General features: G+C 50.9%; 1 protein-coding gene across 1 annotated transcript in view; it reads right to left on the minus strand.

Moving 5' to 3' along the window:
• INPP5D (inositol polyphosphate-5-phosphatase D) overlaps window positions 1-18,665 on the minus strand; it is a 106,402-nt gene extending 87,737 nt beyond the window's left edge. Inside the window, exons 1-2 of the mRNA XM_069465919.1 lie at window positions 18,448-18,665; window positions 3,177-3,240 (exon numbers count right to left, since the gene is read on the minus strand). Of these exons, the coding sequence (XP_069322020.1) occupies window positions 3,177-3,240; window positions 18,448-18,590 (207 nt within the window). The 5' untranslated portion in view covers window positions 18,591-18,665. The remainder of the gene's footprint in view (window positions 1-3,176; window positions 3,241-18,447) is intronic.
• Window positions 18,666-19,128: the final 463 nt, after the last annotated feature.

Below are 19,128 nucleotides of genomic sequence, written 5' to 3' on the forward strand. Positions count from 1 at the left end.
AGGCGCTGCCTAGAATCTTCTAAAGCACCTCTGGCTCCCTTCTCTGTCACCCTTTTCCCCCTGCTGTCCCTGCACCGGGAGGGGTGTGTGATTTCCACCTCCCAGCAGAGTTTCTTGGCCTCTTTGCCCAAGGCCACCTGGCTGGCCAAAGGGGACCCCAGCCCAGCTCCCCACTGGGAACAGAGGCGTCGGCTTTTCTTCCAGGGACCTCGCTGATTTACCACAAGGGACAAATGCCATTTGTGATCAAGTATTATCTGCAACCGAGTGAAGGACAAGAGGCCAAGTGCTCTGAGAGGCCACACCACCTGCCGCCCCCGTCCCTCCAGGCAGAGTCCTAGGCCCGCCCTTTCCAGGGGATTCTGACGCCCAGGCGGCTGGAGGCAGCTTGTGGGCTGGAAGACAGAGGCTTAGCTGGGGGGTCTGCAAGCCCAGCAGTGAGACAGGAGGCCCAGGGAGGAAGCTCCAGGAATTAAAATAAGAAACAATAAAGCCTTTTGGTGCTTCACTTGGTGAAGTTTTAAGCCAGATTCTTATTTATGGGAGCCTCACACTCTGGTGGCACCGAACAGACTCAGGTGTCGGGCGTGAGTTATTTAGAAACTGTGGCTAAGCTCAGAAAGGAGCGTGAGGTTTTGGCTCAACGTGAAAAGAGGAACTCGAGTTAAAATAAGCAGCGATCAATAACTGCTGACGGTTCCTCCGAAGATCTCTGACTTGGCTTAATTGGGCGTGAGCTTTCGTTGGCTTCTCAGCGGACAGCCACGCTCGTTTTGTTGGGGAGGTGTATTTTATAGGAAGCTGTATCCTTAAAGGTGGGAACTTCCTCAGACCACCTAGGCCCACAGCTTCCTGTACCTTGGTTATCTGGTTTGGCTACCAAGGAGGGCCAGGTTGGCCCTACAGACATGGCCTGCCCTGCCCTGGCTGAGTGTAGGCCTGAGGGGGCCACGCTCTGCCCCCAAGACTCTGCCACCATCTCCAAGGGTATCTGTACCAAGACAGCCTATTCACAGACAGACTGGGGCTGGTGGCCCTGAGCGGCACCTGCAGAGAAAGCCTCTGGGGGCTGAGCCCATCAGAGTCCCTCTTGGGCCTGGGAACTGAGGAGTGGGCCTGCCGGGAGGGGCAGAGCGGACCCAGAGAAGAGCTGAGTCAGGGCAGAAAATGGGGTGCAGGACTCTGAGTTCTCCTGGCCCCGAGCCCCGGGGGCCCTGGCACGGCCTTCTCCTCCCTGCTCGGCAGGTCTGCGCAGAGGCCGCGCCCCTCCCAGAGTCAGCCACAGCGGATCTGTTCCAGACCCACGGATTTAGAAGCAGCTGCAGGATGGGCAGCGATTCCCAGTGTCGCGGGATGGAGGCCTCAGCAGCGAGAGTGGGACGACGAGAGGGAACAGTCTCGAGGCACAGTCTGTACGTTTACAGGCCGTGGGTGCAAACCCTACACGAGAAGCCGCAAAGTCATGTCTTTTCCAGTCATACTTAAAGTTTCCTTCACTTTGAAGGAATAGAAGAAACCACAAGTGGAAAATAGATCAAAAGCTTTGACCAACTTTTAACTTAACAGAGTTTAGACTCCTCTCAGCAAGCCACCAGCAAGGAAGCCCGCCCAGCCAGGAACACGCATGCAGTCCTAGACCAGGGAAAACACAGAGGCCGTGGAGGCCAACTGCCCGCCCCCACTGGCCTCCCTGGCCGGCCCTGTCCCCGAGGGTGAGGAACCCACAAGAGGCAAACATTCTGATGACGAATGGCTGCCTCCTGCTTGAGAGCATGGTCTTGCCCTTGGTGTGCCACACCTGCTCTCAGTGACTTCTCCATGAACCAGGCCCAGACACGTGGGCATCCCCGACCACTAAAAACCTCTAGGTGCTGGTGTGGAAGAAGCCAGCACAACGCTCAGCCTGACCTCTACCAGGTGAAGCGAATCTGCTGGAGCCCAAGCGTGCATCCCCGGTGGACGCCCCGCAGTGAACACACCCTGAGCAGGCAGCCCCGGCCCCTCCTGCCTGGGCTCAGGCGTGCCTCTCAGGGGCTCACTCTGACCAGTGGCTCGTTGAAGTGATTCCTTTGAGCCCCTCAGATGGTCTTGCTAAGAGGCCTTCTGCTCTCCCTGCTGACACATTTCGGGTGATTTTTGCCCCAGGGACCCACCTGTTGTCCTGCCCTTGTGTCCAGCTCAATGTCTACTGCTGCCTCCCAGTTCTGCACAGAGTGACTCGTTCCCGTCAAGGTCTGGAGGCCGGCGCTCGAGCCCTGCCCTCCCGACTTCCACTTTCTCTCCAACTAAACTCCACAGACCCTGCCATTGCTCCTCTGTGACATGGTGCCCAAACCCCTGTTGGTCCCAGCCGCTCTGCTCACACGGGGCACTCCTCCTGTCACCGCGCCACTTGCCATGGCCCCCGAGGACTGAGCATGACACGTGCGAGCACACGCCGTCCCCCCATGGAGGACATGGAAACCTCACTTCCTTTGATCTTCCTGCCTCGTGTTCTCTTAATGCAGCCGGATAAAAAGAGCTTCCCTGCCTTCCACATCACTGTGTTGTCACTGACTGTGGCCAAATGAAGCCTTTACTGTTTGTTACTTAAGCTGTGCTTAGGGTGGTCTTCCCAGGCTTGCATTGGTGCAGTTGATTTTTCTTTTTAAGATTTAACTGCAAGTTTTGCACATTTAGATTTACATGGTAAAATCAGACGCCAGGAGCATCAGCCTTGGACGGAACAGAGCTCTGCACACCGAAAGGCACCATTTCGTGCAAATCTTCTAATCCCTCAGAAAACGCGGTCTGTTCTCCCGCAAGCTCACCTCCCTCCCTCCTTCCTGGCCCACTTCCGCCCATTCCCTCCAGGGCGCTGGAGACGACAACCACCAAGCCACAGCCACGCACTGTTCCTTCATCTCCGGCCAGTCTTCCTCACGTGGTTTCCTCCCCACACCCACTGACTCAAACAACCTCTGGCGTGTCTGTTTCATCATGTCACAGAGCAGGTCACTCTGGAAGGTCACAGTCTACCCACCAGGCCACCCCCTGGACTTTCTGGAGAAAGCTGGGCTCAGCCAGGCCTTGCCTAGGCTGTTTGGGACGCGTGCTTTCGTTGGCCCCTTTCCACCCTTTCGCTGCCAGAATAGGCTGAAATCCCATTCGGACTTCAAGGTTTATAAAGGACTTACCTGAACCGTGAATTTATCATCTTCATTGGGCAGAATTCTGTAGGTGTAAACGCAATTCCGATACCTGAAATAGATCAAAGGCTTCATTACGACCCATACAGGAACCCGGACAGGAAAATCTAGTTTCCTTGTAGCAAGACTTCCTGGTGCAGCTCAAGAAATCTGGGCACAAAGTCTCTAAAGCTTGGAGCAGGCTGCTTCTGGGATGGGGACGGGCCCTGCCATGCAGCAGTCCTGGACTGCGGCGCCGGGTGCTCCCCCTCCCCCTCGGCACTCAAGGAGTCCCAGGACAAGGCAGGAGGGGTCACTTTGTGGGGGACACTTCCCCCATGGGGTCTCATTGAAGACAGTCTGCCATCTGGAAGGGAGCGGGTGTTCGCAGAGGAACCTAGACTCCAGCGGGGCTGGGCCAGGTGGGGTCTGGCAAAGGGACCTCAGGCACAGTCAAGGGTCCCCGCCACCCCCATGTGGCTTCCTCCCCCTCGACCCTTTGCCCCATGGGCTTATTCTCCCAGAGTTCTTCAGAGACCTGGATTTGCCCCAGTCGCTTGTGAGTGAGCTGTGGGGTTGTTTCTAACAAGGAAGTGCTAGGAATCCCAGATTCTCTTCTCTTTCTAGAAGCTCTGCCTTCCTTTGGTTCAGGAATCCCCAGGGTGAGAAGGACAGGGTACTTTTTACCTTCCTGAAACCTCTTAGAGGAAGGGAGAGTTGTCAATCTGACCCCCTTCGGCCGGGCGCGGTGGCTCACGCCTGTAATCCTAGCACTCTGGGAGGCCGAGGCGGGTGGATCGCTCAAGGTCAGGAGTTCGAGACCAGCCTGAGCAAGAGCGAGACCCCACCTCTACTAAAAATAGAAAGAAATTATATGGACAACTAAAAATATATATATAGAAAAATTAGCCGGGCATAGTGGCGCATGCCTGTAGTCCCAGCTACTTGGGAGGCTGAGGCAGGAGGATCGCTTGAGCCCAGGAATTTGAGGTTGCTGTGAGCTAGGCTGACGCCACGGCACTCACTCTAGCCTGGGCAACAGACTGAGACTCTGTCTCAAAAAAAAAAAAAAAAAAAAAAATCTGAGCCCCTTGGAAGAGGGGCTCACGGGTGCGTGGTTCCAGCCCTGCAGGCTGTCAGCGGTCTGGGGGAGGTTACTTGGATCTTACGTTCTTACTTAAAGTTGCTGGTCTGTTCTCTTGCCCACCCTCCTCTTGCCCCATTTCCTCCACTTGGGGTTCTCATGAGCCTCGAAAGCTCGAGCCCTGCGGAGCGCCCCAGATGGGAGCCAGGCTGTGGCACCAGCCGACACTTCATTCTGGAAGCTTCGCCGAGCCCTCCCGGGCGCCAGGCTCTCCACTGAGCGTTCACATATGCTATTGTTGAACCAGACTTCTAAAATTATATACTAATCGAAAAAAATTAAAACCACACAGAAAGATATAAAATGAAAAAAAAAACCTCTCTTTCCCCCTCCCATAAGCCCCACTTCTTAGATTTCCTACTCATGTTTGTAAGTTGTTCCAGAAATTTTAAACACACCCAAAAGCTTATATATACATATCTTTTAAAATACAAATAATATCACACTAAATACCTTGTTTCTGAAATTTTGTTTTTTCACCAAAAAAAAAAAAAAAAAAAAATCTTAGAGTGTTCCCAAGCCAAACGAAAGATAGTTTATTAGCGTTTTCATCATGTTCCACCATGTGTTGTAATGTGTTGACATGTGGAAGTGACCGTAGATAAATAGCCAGGAGGAGATGGCCAGGCTAGAAGACCCGGGCATTTTCTGTTTTGGCAGAGACTACAAACTGCCTGCCAGTGAGTGTGGCGTTTTGTTCTCCTGCTAACCGGATATGAACGTGTCTATTTCCCCACACCCTGCCAACGGGCTGTTATCAGACTTCTTAATCTTGCAAATCTAAGAGGTGAAAATGATAGCTTGCTTTAATTTGCTGTTCTTTACCAGAAAGGTTCTTCAAATGTTCTCATGTCTAGTTATTTGTATTTCTTTTTCTGTGAATTCCTTTTCGTGTCTTTGGCTCACTTTTTTTGGTATCATGTTTTGGTTATTTATGTATGAGACTCTGATATATGATACAATGTATTTGGGAATTATCTTTAACTGTTTTGTTTGTTTGTTTGTTTTACTGTATAGAAGTTTTACAATTTTATGTGGCCAATTTTACCATATTTTATTTTATGACTTTTGAATCAGTGGGTGCTTAAAGAAAATTTTTGATAATGTTTTGGATAATTTCACTTCCACGTGTCTCTTCATTTCACACAGGAAATGTTATTGTCATCCCTATCACTTTAGTTCACATCTTTCCACTCCCTGTCCTGTCTCCTGGGTTGATACCACCCTCCAGTCTTGTCTAGCAGTCCAGTGACACCTCACCTCCCAGAGACGCCCCCGGCCCTCCCTCGAGGCCTCCCCTCAACCCCATCCCCATCACTCCCAGGCTCCCGGCCCCCACCTCCACCCAGGCTTGCCAGAGCCCTGAAAGATAAGAGCCTGGTAGGGTTGAGGGTAGCTCTCTCTGCTCTTATCTTTCAATGCTCTGTTCTTGCGACACTTCCTCCTGTAGGTATGCAAATGGGGCAAGGCTGAGAACAGCCTCTTATTTGGCTGAGGACAGCTAATTTATGGAAGGGTTCCAGCCAGCCCAAAACATATCTTGTAGACAGAAAGAACACAGAGTCATGAAGAGAGAGACCGGCAGCCACACAGAACAGGAAAGCCCCTTTGGTTTAATCAGGTGTGGCAGACAAGGCTTTAGGGCTTTTTCAAAGGTGTTCTAGAAACATTGAAACAAAGAAACAGCTCCACATTACTGAAACAGATCAGAATTCAAAAGCTATTAATAGTACACTAGGAAGAGATGATACTTCCCCCTTAGACAGCAACATCTCAGCTGATGTTAATGACCCTGCATGGCCAATGCATAGGGCTGGACACTGTCCCTGGGACTGGTTCAGTTTAAATCTTCAAGGAAAAACACGCAGCCCCACTACCACCACTAGCCTGCCACACACAAACAACTGGGGGAGCAGTAGTTGCAACCTGCATTCCATAGGGTGCTGGGGGCTCTGAAGGGAGGTGGAGGAGGGCACCCACTATCCTCCCCCACCCACCAGCAGCTGTACTTCACTCTGGTCCTATGTGCATACACACATATACACATGCATGCATACTTGTGCACACACAACACACGTATACATATCTGAGTGTACACATAACATGCGCACATAACACACACAACACAAATAACACGTGCATATACATACACAGGCAAACTCTTACATGCAAAATGCTTAAAGCAAAGATTCCACAACTAAGTAGTGGCTGACAACTACTGCACTAGAACATAATCTGGACAACATGGTCACTGCTCTCTGGGGACAATGGGCCCCACCCAGCCCTTTCCCAGCTCTTTAGAGTGGTTTGATAACACACTATGGTGCTTCAGGGTGAGGGGCCAGGAATATGCCATTGGAGATGCAGGCTGGGAAAGCACCTGGCCCACTTCCTTCTGCTACCGAATGAAAATGTTCTATTCTCAAATGAAGACAGCTTAGAGCACATTTCCCATGCAACTCCAACAGGTGCTGGGTGACGGCAGGTGCCCGCCCTGTGCTGAGCACTGGACAACAAGAGGTGGAAAGGTACCAGCCGGCAGAAGGGCATTCCCAGATCAGGTTGACTTCATGTAGCTCAAGTGGCACAAGAAGTTTTACCCTAATATGAGAGGACAGCAAATGGAAGGAGGAAGAAACATCACCATACTGTTGTATTTATCCTTTCAGGTAAATCTTCCTCTTTCTGTATGACAACTCGTAGCCAATTCAACACTGACGACCATGCCCAGAAACATCCTTTACCATGGTGAGCTCTACAGGGAGACAGAGACATCAAATTCTACTATTCAAGAACCTCATTAGTGTTTCTCATTCTGTTCGTCAGCCGGTATAATTATTTTTAAATCCCTTCGTGACCCTCATTATATATCATTTCTAGTTTCTGATGTTGTTTGTATGTGTTTTCTCTTTTTCTTGGTTAAGTGAAGTAGAAGCAGACTCTGGACAAGACAGGGTGGGAGAAGAGAGCTGGAAACCCTATGTTCAAGAAAGCCACGTGGACCAAGGTAGAAATAAAGGAAAATGTATAGCAGCCCTGGAAGCTAATCGTTCACCACTCACCACTCCAAACCGCAAAGAATCCCAGCCAAGAGAATGCTCAAACTGAGGAATGGAAAGAGGACATCAGTTGCTAACTCGGGCCTCTCCAGGAGGGAGAGAGCAGGGAGAGGGGAGAGGGGGCCCAGGGGCCAGGCAGTAGGAGGCGAGGTGAGGCTGGCAGAGTGTTGCTGGGAGCCTGCTGAGCAGCACCCCCACCAACAGCCCAGGAGTCCAGTGGGTCATTCCTTGTCTAACAGCCACAGGAAGCAGAGACCTGGGTATGGGACCCCCTCGGGGAGCCCCCACCCCTGCGCCACACCCATCCTCACCGCTTGCTCCACCCGCTAGACCTCGGATCAGGATCTCCACGCCCCCTCCCCACCAGCCCTTTTATGTTTGGGAAGAGGATTTGGGCAAAAACTTACTCCTACCTCTGAAGGAACCTAATCCGATTTTTCCTGACAGTTCTTTGTCAGAAAAGAAAAATCACCAGATCTATGAAAACATATCACCACTCAAAAAGAGGGCACCATTTTTCTAAGGACTCCAAGGAGTTACTGTATCTTAAATATAATTACAGCTTCAAAAACAAAACAAAACAAAACAAACATTCTGGAGAAGTCTGATCTATGAACTTGGTAAGATTTAAGAGCCCACTGCCCCTCTGAAGCTGGAAGAATTGATTGTGAAAACTGAGCAGGCAGAGATAAACAAAGCTGATCAGAAGTCAACAACCAGGAGGTTTGGAGTCAGAATTGAACACACAACACAGGCAGAACCGGGCGGAACGTTAATGAGGAGGAAGACGAATTGGGGAAAGTGACACAGAGGAAAAAGATAAGGAGATTTTAAAATGAGAAGGAAGAAGAGAAACAGAATGCAGATCTCAATCCTCAGACATATGCAGTAGGGGTTTCTGAAAGGAAGAGATAATTTTTCAAAATATAAATATAAAAAGCAGAACAGGTCAATAAACCTAAACCTAAGAGCCTGTGACTTGAAAAGCAGAAAATTAAATGCACAAACCTCTGACGAAGGAAAGAAACAAATGCAAGAGAGCTGGGTATTCCCCTTTTGCCTTCCCCCTGCCCCCAGCTAGAGGCACTCTCTCCCCTTTTCCACCTGCCCTGTGTCCGGAAACCGACCTCCATGGGCTGCTTCGCCCAGGTTTGGCCAATGGAAGGTGAGGAGAAGAAGGGGGATAGCGGTGCCTGTCCCCCATCCCACCCTGCCTGCTGCAGACCACAGCTCAAGTCAGATGGCCGTCTCCTAGCTGTAGCCCTGCCAGGTCCTGGTGACACAGCTCTGCCTCTTCAGGTCAGCGGTGGGGACGGCTTCCCATGGAGGCCAGCCACCATCAGCTTTGCAGCCCCTGTCTCTATCGTCCCTTTTGAGTCTGCCATCTATTTCCTGCCGGGATCCTGGCCACCACAAAATTAGAAATGAAAAAAGGAAGATAGCAGCAATAAAAGAGAAAACTTACGATTATAGAAAACTATGCATGATTGGATGCCAGAAAATTTGAAAATCTCAACAAATAGATTGTTCTCTGAAAATTATATATTATAACTTAACAAAAGTGACATGGGAGGAAACAGAAAACAAGACTAAATCAACACTAAAGAAGAAATTGAAGTAAATATTAAAGAGTTATCTCTATAAATGGCTCTGAGAAGAAGTGGCTTTACCAATTTTTTTTAATATTTCAAAAATCAGATAATGATGATGCTAATAAATGGCTCCCAAGATATTTTATAAAACGTACATGACTCTTAAACCATAACATGACCAAAGTCATATAAATGAATCTCACCTATGAATACGTATGTCAAAATCCTAAATAAAATTCAGCGTGTGGGCCAGGCACAGGGGCTCATGCCTGGAATCCTAGCACTTTGGGAGATCGAGGCAGGCAGATCGTTTTGAATTCAGGAGTTCGAGACCAGCCTGAGCAAAAGCAAGACCCCCGTCTCTACTAAAAATAGAAAAATTAGCCAGGTGTGGTGGCGCATGCCTGTAATCTCAGCTACTCAGGAGGCTAAGGCAGGAGAATCGCTTGAGCCCAGGAGTTTGAGGTTGCTGTGAGCTAGGCTGATGTCACCGCACTCTAGCCCGGGCAACAGAGCAAGACTCTGTCTCAAAAAAAAAAAAAATTCAGAGTGTGATAAAAATTACTGTACTTAAGAATAATTCATTTAATCATGCAAAATTGTTTAATATATATAAACAAAGTATAAATATATAAAATTGAGCTATTATACTAGTAAATGAAATAAGGGACATGATATAATCATCACAATAGATATTAAAAGAAGATTTGATACAATTCAACACTCAATCTTTCAGAACTCTTTATCTAACTCCTTCTGTGACATGAGAAACAGCAACAACTAACTTTTGTCAAGTGGCAACGAGGTGCCAGACACCACGCCACGTCCTTCCCAGGTGGTGCCACATGTGAGTCTCATAGTACTTCTCCATCAGGTAGACATTTTCTCTTCCCAATATTCACCACGCTAATAGTTTAAAAACACCGGCCAATACAATAAGATATGAAATCTGAATGAGTCATAGGTATTTGAAAAATTGACCACAAAATGGTCATAATTTGTAGATGATACGATGGTCTATCAAGAAAATCCAAGAGAAACAACCAAAAAAACAATTTGAAATAATAAGTGATAGAATAAAAGATGAATTTATAAAATCTATAACTTCCCTATAGATCATCAGTTACTGTGAACCGGTAACTATGGGGAAAAGCTATCATTCACAACGGTAACAAAAATATGAAAAAAATCAGAAGAAATTATAACAATACGTGTGATCTAGAGGAAGAAAATTACAAAATTTAAAATAATAGAGACAGCTGTATTTATTATTAAGAAGACTCAGTATTACTAAAATGTCCATTTTCCCAAGTTATATTATGGATTTCATGCACTTGCAATCAAAGTCCCAATAGTGGTTTGTTCCAACTTGACAAAATTATTATCTAGTTCACCTGGAAGAATACGTGGAAAGCATGGACCCGACAACCCTAAAGTAAATAACACGGTGGTGATGTATTTGGAGGGACTTGGTTTAGCACAAGCAGACGTGCAGTGAGCGGGGCACACAGGCAAGAAGGGTATTGAAGACTTCCTGTGGGCTGAAAGACTCAGGGAAAAGGAATAAGTTACTCAGTAAGAGGTTTTGGGAAAGATGATCACTTGAGAAGAATACACATACATCTTTACCTTTCACCATTCATTAAATTAACTCCAGAGAGATTAAAGGGTTCCATGTAAAACAAACAAACAAACAAGAACAAAAACCCACCGCTGCTCCATTTGTTTTCACCCAGTACTGCGCTAAGCACGGGACACACACTTTCCATTGGACCCACCCAACAGCACCACCACGTAGGTTTCCTCAGCCCTGGTTTTCAGATGAGGAAACCGGGCCCAGCGGAATCAGATAAACTGTTCGGGGTTGAATAGGCCAGGTTGACGCTTAGTCCACGTCTATTGGCTGCAGAGGCCCTGTGCTAACCAGCCTGTCTCCCACAGGAAGAAACAGAGGTGAATTTCTGTGTGTAGAAGTGTTCTTTACATGGAAAAGCAAAGGGAGAAATCACAAAAGGAAAAGATTGATAAGAGTTTACTCTACAAAAATTTATAGTCTCTCAATGTCAAAAAAACATAAAGTTTAAAGGAAAATATTTGGAACAAGTATGACATAAACAACTCACGCAAGTAGATAACGGAAAAACTACAGCTTCAATAGAAAAATGGCAAAGAGAATTGAACAGACCATTCACCAAAAAGGAATTATGAAGGTCGATAATCCTACCAAATGAGCTCCACACGATTGCAATCAAATGCAAATCAAAATGAACGTTAACACCTTTAATGTTTTTTAAAATGAAAGTATTCAGAATAGGGAGATTAGAAAGAGGTGGGCACTCTTTGTACTGCTTGCTGGAGCATCGGAAAAACATTCTAGAAAGCAACCTGTCATTCTGTACCAAGAGCCTTTGGTACAGACGCTCCTATCCTTTGATCTAATAATTCCACTCCTGGGAATCTATAACCAGAAATGTTTATAACGTTTCTGCACAAAGACCTTCATCACTGTCATATTTATAGCAACAAAACACCACTGAGAACTGAAACGTCTGACAATAGACGAGTCATTTGATAAAATGTGGCACATCACATAATAGAATTCTGTACACCCCTTAAATATATTTAGGAAGAAATTCTAACTAAATGGGAAATGCCAGCGCTGCTAGAAACCAAGACTAAAATTACATGTGTGCATATATCATACGCATATATAACATGGAGATTACATACACATGTGGGGAGAGAGCATGAGAAGATACACCAATGAATGAACAATGTTTATGCCAGTCTCTCAGCGATTGGGTGATTGTTTTTCTGCGTTCTGCTTTGTACTTTTGTGCTTTATACTTCATACCATTTTTAAAAAGTTTAAGAACACTGCAGTGTTTTTCAGATCTAGTTACTTCTCCATTGCCGCTGACGGGTGTAGGGCCCGGCCAGCCTCTCTCTGCTCTGGAGAGCGGGTTCCTGTCCCCGCGGGGCCAGCCCTCCACGGCGTTGTTCACCACAAGGAACTGAGCTCAAACTGCTTGGGCCCTGCACGTGTTGATGTGATGCTTTTCTAATTAATGGGGACAAAGGGAGCATCAAGTGAGCCAAGGAGAGACCAAGAGCCTAGTCCCCACCTCATGGGACGAGCCGTGCTCCTTCCAGCTTCCTCAGTCCCCCAGCTCCTGCCCCTAACCTGGAACTGGAATTCGATGGTCTTCAGATGTCCTGCGTTTCTTTCTGACGTCAGCTCTGTTCTTCTCGCCTCCGTGTCACACCCCTCTCTGCCTCAGCTCTCCAGGCCTCAACCCTGACCCCGCAGCTGCCGGCCACCGTGCGTCATGCAAGTCCTCTTCCTGCCTTGATCTCTGTGAGCACTTCCTCTGAGGAGGCCTCACTTGACAGCTCAGTGTCTCCCGGAAGCCTCCAGGAAGTTCCAGCCGTGACCCTCTGCCACCGTTCTCCTCTCTCCTTCTGTTGTGGAATTTTCTTCACAGATGGGCCCTATGCTCCTCTGCTTCTGAGATGTCACTACTTTTCAGCTCACGAAAAATAATGGCCAACGTTATTTTTACATATGCAAAGCATCCAGTGGCTGCTCCCCGGGGCCTGGCCTTGCCCTGTGCACGTTGCTCACATCCTTCCATTTTAGCCTCTCAATGACCCGACAACAACAGAAAGACAAATAACCCAATTTTACAATGTGCAACGGATCCAAATAGACATTTCTCCAAAGAAGATACACAAATGGCCAATAAGCATGTGGAAAGATGTTCAACCTCATTAGTCATCAGGGAAATGCAAATTAAAACCACGATAAGATGTCACCTCACACCCACTAGGACGGCTATAATAAAAAAGACAGATAATAACAAGTGTCGGTAGGGAGGAGGAGAAACTGGAACCCTGATGCTTCGCTGGCGGGAATGTAAAACGGTGCAGCCACCCAGGAAAACAGTTAAGCAGTTCCTCAAAGTGTTAAACATAAAATTACCATATGATCCAGCAATCCCACTCCTACGTACATACCCAGCACTATTGAAAACATATGTTCACACAAAAACTAGTACATGAATGTTCGTAGCAGCATTATTCATAATAGCCAAAAGGTGGAAACAACCCACAGGTCTACCAGCTGATGAATGGATAAACAAATGCAATACATCCGTACAATGGAATATTCGCCATAAGGAGGCATGATTCGTGCTACAGCGCGGATGAACCGTGAAAACATGACGCTCAGTGAGCGAAACCGGACACCAAAGCCCACATGGTTATGCTTCCATTTGTGAAGCATCTGGAATAGATAAAGCCGGAGAGACAGAAAATAGATTAGTTCTTGCCAGGGGTCGTGAGGGAGAGAGAATAGGGAGTGACTGTTAATGGGTACCGGGGTTTTTTTTGAGGTATTAAGAATGTTCTGGAATTAGATAATGGTGTTGGTTGTACAACATTGTGAATATACTAAAACCCACTAAATTGTGTACTATAAAAGGGTGATTTTTATGGTATGTGAATTATACCTCAATTTAAAAAATAACCCAAATAGTGGACATCGTCACTGTCATCCCCATTTCAGCAGTGAGGATGTTAGGCTGGCACGGGAAGGTTAGCACCTTGCAAATGCAGCATCAGAGCTAGGCAGCCACAGCCTTGCTCCTAAGCCTGCAGGGCATGGCATGCATTAGGGAGGGAAGAGCAGAGGCTCCTCTCACTCCATGGCGGGGCAGGGAGGAAGGCGTGGCTGGGAGGACCAGATCTCAACACCATGCAGGTTCATGCCCCGGGAGATGGGACGTTCAACTGACAGGTGCTGATGTTTGTGCTCAGGTGAATTGAATCCATCAGGTAGGCAAGCATGCAGGACACCAAAGCCAGTGCCTACCCTGATCTGGAAGGATTGCTCTGGGGTGCTGGGCATGGGCACAGACAACCTGGAGAGACTCAGTTTTAACACGATTGTTCTGAGTCACTCTACAGAGAAGACACTATTAATGAGGCCCTCGTGGGCACCCCGTTCCTTCCTGGTCTTGCACGCAGAGAAACTCAGCCGAGTTATCCCTGGGCAAAGCCCATTGGCCTGCTTTCTCGTGTAAACCAGGTATCAGCAGCTCTGGCTACCGTCTGGGCCAGCCCTTTTTCCTACTTACTGTCAATACCAGCTACAAAAAACGGTGCCTCATTACGTTTCCACAAAAATAATGAATGGTGTAAACTTCACTGAAGCTTTGAAAGGAAATTGGAAGAAGGGAGATTTGGCCGCCCGTTCACTCCACACCTGTACACCCCTGCTGGACATTTTTGCCCTCCTAAGTCCCTTCTCTGTGATTCCATCACCAGGGGTTCCATCTCCAGCCAGGCTGTTGTCCCCCACCCCACACAGCCCGCCTTACTCACTCTGTTTTTCTCCCTCCCAAGAACAGCATCAAGGGCAAGTCCTGACCCTGCCATTTGTGCGTCCTGCACACTTGGCATATTCCGTAACCTCTCTCTGCCTCGGTTTCCACATCTGTAAAGTGGGGATAAAAGTACTTCCTCCGAAAGGCACTGTGGACAGTAAGTGAGTTAATACACTCAAGGAGCCCAGCACGGCACCTGGCACATTGTAAGCTCGTTGCAGGCCATCTGCCGCTGTCAGCACGGCAGGTGTGTAGCGAGCTCCTGCTGCGGAGCAGGTGTGGGCCCTGCTCTGCCTCAGTGGCTATCACACCGTTCCTTCCAACACGTGGATTGCCGTCCCCGAGGGGGATTTGTGCTTTCTCATCCCTCTTGCCATGCTGACAAGGCACCGAGTCCAGGGCCAGCTGGTACCCTTCCCCGGGAAGGACCTGCCCCGAGCCCGTCATTGTGCCTGGGCCCTGGACTGTGGAAGGCCACGTGCGGAGGGAAAGCAAAACTGCCTCCCTGCCACAGCTGGCTGGACCAGGCACTGCTGTCTGGGCCCAAGGCAGCAACATGCCTTCCCCTTCCCCGTGAGGGAAGCCACGTCTCTGGAGTGTTGGTGGGGATGTCACCCGGCCAGGCAGCTCCACGTGGGACAGCAGCCAACTGACCCAGCTGTGCACAGGCTCGCTCTTGGGGCTGGCTGCTCTTACAGAGAGGGCGGGTGGCAGCCCTGACTGTGCCGGGCCATTGCTCTAATTCTGCCTGTGCAGCGTGGGCAGGGGCAGGCCCCAGTGACCCAGGGACCACCGTCCCCAAAGGCACACCTCTTCTTTGCAGCGTGGGCACCCGACAGGTGTGCTGGCCCCTACGTGGCAGGAGAGGAGGGCACGGGCTTGATGGCCTCTTAACGACTCCAATCCGCAATGGGCTGGACACCCCCCTCAGGTGCCCCACGGGCTCCCCAGAGCAGGGCTACTCTGCTGGGGATTGGAGTGAGAACCAGGGGAGGATGACGCAGGCCCTCCCCAGAAGAGCCCCTCGCTGCAAGATGGCAGAGTGGACACCTGCTGGGGTCACGCCCCTCCGCTCTCTGTGCCCAGAGGCGGAGCTGCAGGCGCCCCGTAAAGCATAAGCAAGGCTGTCTGAGTTGCCGAGGCAAGATCAAAGCTTTCCTGCCCAGGGGTAGGTGACAGGGCTGACCTCTCTCGAGGAAATGAAGGGTTTGCTGGGTGTGGGGAGAGTGTGTGCTCCTAAGTCACGTGGGTGGCACTGTATTGCAGCCCTGTCCTTTGATGTCTCCCCCTCCTCTCTAGTTCCATTTAAATAGTCAAATCCTGTCCTCTTTCCTGAGCACGAAGGCCCTTCCCCAGCCAGGCTGCACGCAGTTCCTGAAGCTGTAAACACACCTGCCTCCACCATCAGGTGGAGGCCCTGGCTGTCTCCTCGCCCACCAGAGGGGACCCGGGAGGAAGCTCCAGCCGCTGGGGCCCAGGCAGCATGAGGTCTGGGCACCTGAGGGCGGGAAGGAGGGACATGGGGTCCCCTCTGGGGCATCCTGTCCCCCTGAGGCCCCATGCCCTCCACCCCCTCCTGCCCCAGGACTGCCTGCATCTTCTCCATCTGGGGCTGGGGACCAGGATGCTGGGGGACCAGGCTTGCACCACCACCCCCCACCCCCTGGGGACAGAGAAAACTAAGGATGATTAAATTTTTTTTTTCAGGAAGTTAAATCTCTTTGCTTTAAAGAACTTGGCTTTTTATTTTTATTTTTTAAAAGAGTCTGTCCTTCCTGACTTTTTGGTGTTAAGGAATGCTTTCTTTCATAAAATGATGTGTTGGAAGATGACAGTTAAGTTATTCATTTAGTCAGTTTTTAGTCTTTAAATCTCTTTAACTGGCAAAATCAAGGGTGGCAGCCATTTGAGGAGTCACAGTTTTTTGGAAAGTCCATGGTGTCCCACAGCCCACGGTGGAGCCTGACCCTGCAGGAAGGACAGAGGGAAAGGGAGCCCTGAGCCCCAAGGTTGTGGCCGAGGGGTGGGGCCCCTGGTGGTCGCAGCGCAGGGGCCTTTGGATAGGAGGTTGGTGAGAAGTCCAGGCTTGGGTAAGAGCATGGTGGACAGCTGTGGGCATCACGGGACCCTCCCCAAGATGCAGACACCGCACACCCATCTTGGCTCTGAGAGTAACTCAGGTCAGACTCTGGGTCCGGAAAAGAAGTGGAAGAAGGAATATGGGACCCTGACCCGGATCCCAGTTTTGCCTCCAGCCGGCATGGCCGCCATGGACCAGGCCTCAGCCTCTCTGAGCCCCTTCTGTCCCCTGCACAGCCAGGGTGCTGCACTAGAGGTTCTCCAAGCCCTCTCTAGCTCAAGCTCTTGCTTGCTGTGACGCTAAGATGCTCACAGTTTGGAGTCAGAGAGACCCACAGTCCACATCTGGAACTGGAGCACAACCACAGGGCCCCAGTCCAAGGGCTGCAGTGAAAGTGAACGAGATGGAGCCCTGGAGGCTCTGGGCACACAGCCAGCACCGAGGAGCCGGCCCTTACCCAGGTCCCGCTGGGCAAGAGAGAAAGCCAGGCTGGCCCAGTGGACATGGACTGGGCTGAGACGCCCCAGAGGCCCTTCCTGCCCGCCGAGGCCCCATGCCTGCCCGTGGGGAAGTCCAGGCGGCCTGGGCCTGTGTTCCTCCCCTGAGGCCTGAGAGTGGGGACACAGGAAGCCTGCCACCAAGGTGTCAGCACAGGACGGTTGGCCTGCTGTGAGCCGGGGTTGGTTTCTAAGGCCCCAGCTGACCCTCAAACACTCCGGCTTCTAATGCTTCCACCCAAGTCTACACACACACCTGGCATGACCAGGGCAGGAGGGGGCGCATGGCACAGTCTGGTGGTCTCGGTTGCAGCGTCTTGGGGCAGGCGGTCCTGACTTTGACTGTTGTCACCCACTTAACATACCCAAGCCTCAGTTGCCTCATCTGCAAAGTAGGGGTGTTAGCAGGACCTGTCCTTCAGGTTGTCTGGGGCCGAAATGAGCTAACAAATGCTCAGCACAGGGCGTCCCCACACGAGTCAGAGCTCGAGAGGTTTGTGTTCAGCCACCCACTTCCCCTCCTGCCTAGAGAAGGGCAGGGCTCTGGTTGTCCAGAGGGACCTCTCTGCCAGCCCAGGGACTCTATCTGAGATGTTCAGGTGGACACGCCCTTCCCCAACTGCACCCCGATACAGCCCAAGGCCCGACAGGGACATGATGGGCCGCAGGGCTGCAGGGCGAGGGCCTCCTTCAGACAGTGGACAACAGCGGGGTTTGGGAAAGGAACCTTCAGCAAGTGGCTGGTTCCTCCATTGCTGGGACAACTGGTGCTTTTAGCACATCCCCAAGCCGGGCAGTGGGGGAGTTGATGGTGACAGAGAGACCCAAATGGGTGGGGACACAGCTGAGTGCCTCGGGGGGAGAGGAGAGGCTGCTCGCAGGCGGTGATGGTGACTTCCTCTGCTCTCAGGGCCCGGAACACTACTTCTGGGTGAATTGAAAGTCCTTTCTTGATTAAAACCACACCATACTCTTGGCTCCCCAAACAATGGCTTCCTCCAGCAGCCCAAAGCCTGGGTGCAGGAACGGTTCCCGCTTGCCACCTTCATCCTTCTTGGGGTTTCTGAGCCGGGCATCTCTGACCAGCACCTGAGTGAGGCGAGTTGATCTCTAACACGCCCACCACCACAGAGCTCTGAGATTCCTTCTGTCTCAAAGGGCCAGACCCCCTTCTCTCCTGGCCCCTGGGGACCCAAGGAAGCCCCTGGCACCACAGCTCATGGGCAGCTGGGGTGTGGGACCAGGCCCCAGAGCGGCTCTGGGAGCTCAGGCACTGCAAAACCTGCCACGAGACGGGCTCCCTGAACTCCAAGGCCAAGGTCCAAGGTGGGCCTCAGCTGGACCCACCACCAGATGGGGGGCAGGGGGGAGAGTATGCATGTCAGGTTGCTCCGTGCTGTGACAGTTAGAACAACCCATCCCTCTGCTTGGCCCCTGCCGAGCCCTCGCTGGGCCCCTCCCTTCAGAGTTGCCTGCCCCTCTGTCACCTCTGTGCCCGGGGAGGGAGCGCGTTGTACTCACAGCACGCAGAGCGCGTAGGCCCGGGAGATGGACTCGCTGGCACGCACGAGGAAGCTCCCATCTTTGCCTGTCCTGGAGAGCAGCTCCTCCGCCTTGGAGCGGGTGATGTTGCCGTGGTTCCAGCAGGGGACCATGGTGGGCATGGGCCTCCGCGGGCCGGGCTGGCAGCCACCCCAGGATGAACACACCACCGAGCTGGGGCCCCTGCACTGCGACCTGCCGTCTGTCCCCTCTTGGTGGCCTCGGCTGCTGCCACCAGCTTAACTGACTGACTTCCTGTTTCAGGCGCTCAGCGAGGAAAGGAAACCGAGCTGCAGAGAACTTCCTCATTGCAGAAACCAAGCAGGGGGGGGTCCCTGGCCATCCACCTCCCCACTCCGCCCCTGCACTGGCTCTGCCCGTCCCTCTGCCTCGGTGGCTCTCTCCTTCCTTGTGACAGTCTCAGCCTCCAGAAGCACCGAACGGCAGCTAAAGGCCTGCCTGGTGGGATTCTCAGCTCCTTGGGTGTCAGGGGATCCGTGGCTAGCTTCCAAAGGAACGTGGCCCAGCAGGCGTGGATAGGCCAAAGGAGTGATGGCCACGTGGGATGGCCATGCCCTGGACAGATCCCTTGAGCCTTCTGCTCTCCCCCCACCCCCACCACACCCAAGGGGCACAGCTTCGCAGCTGGACTTAGGCCTG

The sequence above is a fragment of the Eulemur rufifrons genome, chromosome 1 (assembly GCF_041146395.1).
Source record: "Eulemur rufifrons isolate Redbay chromosome 1, OSU_ERuf_1, whole genome shotgun sequence".
In the NCBI taxonomy this organism is placed as follows: Eukaryota; Metazoa; Chordata; class Mammalia; order Primates; family Lemuridae; genus Eulemur; species Eulemur rufifrons.